Genomic DNA, 2,565 nt, shown 5'->3' with positions numbered 1-2,565 from the left:
CCGCCCCTAATTAGCAGCTGCCTTCCCCCCCCAACATTGTCCCAGGCCAGCGCCTCTTTTGTGCTCCCAGATTCCTGGGTGCAAGGTGGCCTCATTAGTCCCTGGAGACCGCCCCATCTCCAGGGAGCAGGCAGACAGTCAAGGGGGTGACCGGGGCCACAGTGATCCAACCCTGGCCTCCAAACGCCACAGCGGCCATTCCTTGGGCCCAGCCTGGAGACGGCCCCCCTGCAGGAGGCTAATCTTAGACTTGCCTTTGTCTGGCCTGGGTGTGGACGCAAGAGCCTGTCTCTTCCCTACCATCTCAGAGCACTATAAACCCCAGACCCCGGGGAGTGGGTCACAATTGACCGCTTCAAGGTTCCTGGCTATTTGAACCACCGCAGACACCTCCGTTCCTGGCTACGCGACCCTGAGCGCCAGACACCATGAACCTTCCTTCCACAAAGGTAAAGGCCTGGGGACGGAGAGGACTCATCATACCAGAGAGGCCATCAGAGGGCCTGCTCAGAGGGCTAGAAGAAGGTGCCCCCATGCTTGGTCTTTTCCTGGGTGTGCTCTGAGGCTTGGCTAACCCTGGGTTGGGCGCTGCTTTCTGAAGACCCTGTGCTTACTGAGCGCTTCCTATGTGTCAGGCGCTCCCTTTGCACCTGTCCTCTCTTTTCATCCTCCCAACAGTCCTGCAGAATAGGAATTATTTCTAGTATATCCAGTTTACAGGTAAGGAAGCTGTGCCCTCTAAAAGGCAGGAAACTGGTTCAAAGCCACGGAGTTCAGTTATTCTTGCAAGGAAGCAGGCAGACGAGAGAGCATTCTGGAGTCCTGCTAGCTCCTTATTTCCACGTGTTTCCCTGCTGGAGAGGAGGTGGGGACGGAGGGCTCAGTAAGGCCCCTGTTTTTCCCACGTTTACAACTTCTGCTGAAGACAGACAGGCCGGTTTTTAGGTGGAGTGGTAAGTGTCCTAGAGGGAGCACGGTGGACTAAGTCTCCAGAGGAGAGGGGGATTCACTATGCCCAGGGGTCTCAAAAGGCTTCCTGGGGCTGGGCGCGGTGGCTCATGCCTGTAATCCCAGCACTATGGGAGGCCGAAGCGGGTGGATCACCTGAGGTCAGGAGTTTGAGACCAGCCTGGCCAACATGGTGTGACCTCGTCTCTAAAAATAAATAAATAAATTAATTAATTAAATAAATAAATAAATAAATAAAAATAATAAAAGGCTTCCTGGAGGAGATTCTCTGCTGGGTCTTGAGCGAGTAAACTAGGCCGATACGAGCAAGGGCACAGAGCTAGGAAAACTAAGTGACGGTCAGAGAGGAGCGCAGGCCAGGAGGGGGCGCGAAGCCAGCGGGGCGGGTCCTGGGCGTGGGAGCTGATGGCGGGCGCCATGGGATGACCCCTAGCGCCCTGTCTCCGCTTCCCTAGGTCTCCTGGGCCGCCGTGTCGCTACTGCTGCTACTGCTGCTGCCGACCGCGCTGCTGTCGCCCGGAGTGGCTGCACAGCCCCTGCCCGACTGCTGTCGTCAAAAGACATGCTCCTGCCGCCTCTACGAGCTGCTGCACGGCGCGGGCAATCACGCTGCGGGCATCCTCACGCTGGGCAAGCGGCACTCCGGGCCCCCGGACCTCCAGGGCCGGCTGCAGCGCCTCCTGCAGGCCAGCGGCAACCACGCCACGGGCATCCTGACCATGGGCCGCCGCGCAGGCGCAGAGCCAGTGCCGCGCCCCTGCCCCGGGCGCCGCTGTCCCGCCGCGGCCGCCGTATCCGTCGCGCCCGGGGGACAGTCCGGGATCTGAGTCGTTCTTCGGGCCCTGTCCTGGCCCAGGCCTCTGCCCTCGGCCCACCCAGCGTCAGCCCCCAGAAAAACGGCAATAAAGACGAGTCTCTGTGCGTGTGGCTGGTCTCCGTTCCTGTGCGGTCGCGTCCTTCCCTTTTGAGGCGACAGTGCATCTTGCGAAGGCGGGAGGGCCTGGGAGCCTGGCTCTGGGGCGCCAGCCTTAGCTTTTGCGTGGCTGATTTGGAAACTGTTGGTTGGGAGCTCCCAGTGCCAGGCCCTGGAGCACAGAGAGAACTGCACACTTGCATGCTCGGATCGGGACATGCGGGACTCCCACGATGCTCTGCTAGGCATTCTGTAGCGGGAACTTTACTCAGAGACGCGGAAGGGGAAGGAGAGAAAGAAAGGTTGCACAGGTCGGGCACAGTGCTCATGCCTGTAATCCCAGCGCTTTAAGAGGCCAAAGCAGGAGGATCGCTTGAAGTAAGGAGTTCGAGACCAGCCTAGGCAACATAGTGAGTGAGACATCTCTGCAAAAAGTTTTTTTTAATTAGCCAGGCATGGTGGCACTCGTCTATAGTCCCAGCTACTCAGGAGGCTAAAGCGGGAGGATCACTTGAGCCCAGGAGTTTGAGTTTGAGGCTGCAGTAAGCCATGATTGGGCCACTGCATTCCAGTCTGGGCCACAGAACCAGACATTGTCAAAGAAAGAATAAGACTGCATAGAAGAGCAGAATCCAGCTAGGAAGGGGTGGGAGTTGATCCTTCAACAATGAGTCGTCCAGAAT

The 2,565-nt window shown here is 58.2% G+C and overlaps 1 protein-coding gene across 1 annotated transcript; it reads left to right on the top strand.

The window, feature by feature from the left end:
• The first annotated feature begins 428 nt into the window (after positions 1 to 428).
• On the top strand, positions 429 to 2,273 carry HCRT (hypocretin neuropeptide precursor). The gene is made up of 2 exons (XM_003942765.3): positions 429 to 449; positions 1,425 to 2,273. Exons 1-2 carry the CDS (start codon positions 429 to 431, stop codon positions 1,794 to 1,796), a joined length of 393 nt encoding a protein of 130 aa, XP_003942814.1. The 3' UTR covers positions 1,797 to 2,273.
• The last annotated feature ends 292 nt before the right edge of the window (positions 2,274 to 2,565 follow it).

Source organism: Saimiri boliviensis, chromosome 17 (assembly GCF_048565385.1).
Source record: "Saimiri boliviensis isolate mSaiBol1 chromosome 17, mSaiBol1.pri, whole genome shotgun sequence".
Taxonomy (NCBI): domain Eukaryota; kingdom Metazoa; phylum Chordata; class Mammalia; order Primates; family Cebidae; genus Saimiri; species Saimiri boliviensis.
The sequence above is the reverse complement of the archived record's forward strand: the minus strand, read 5'-3'. Positions and strand labels throughout refer to the sequence as shown.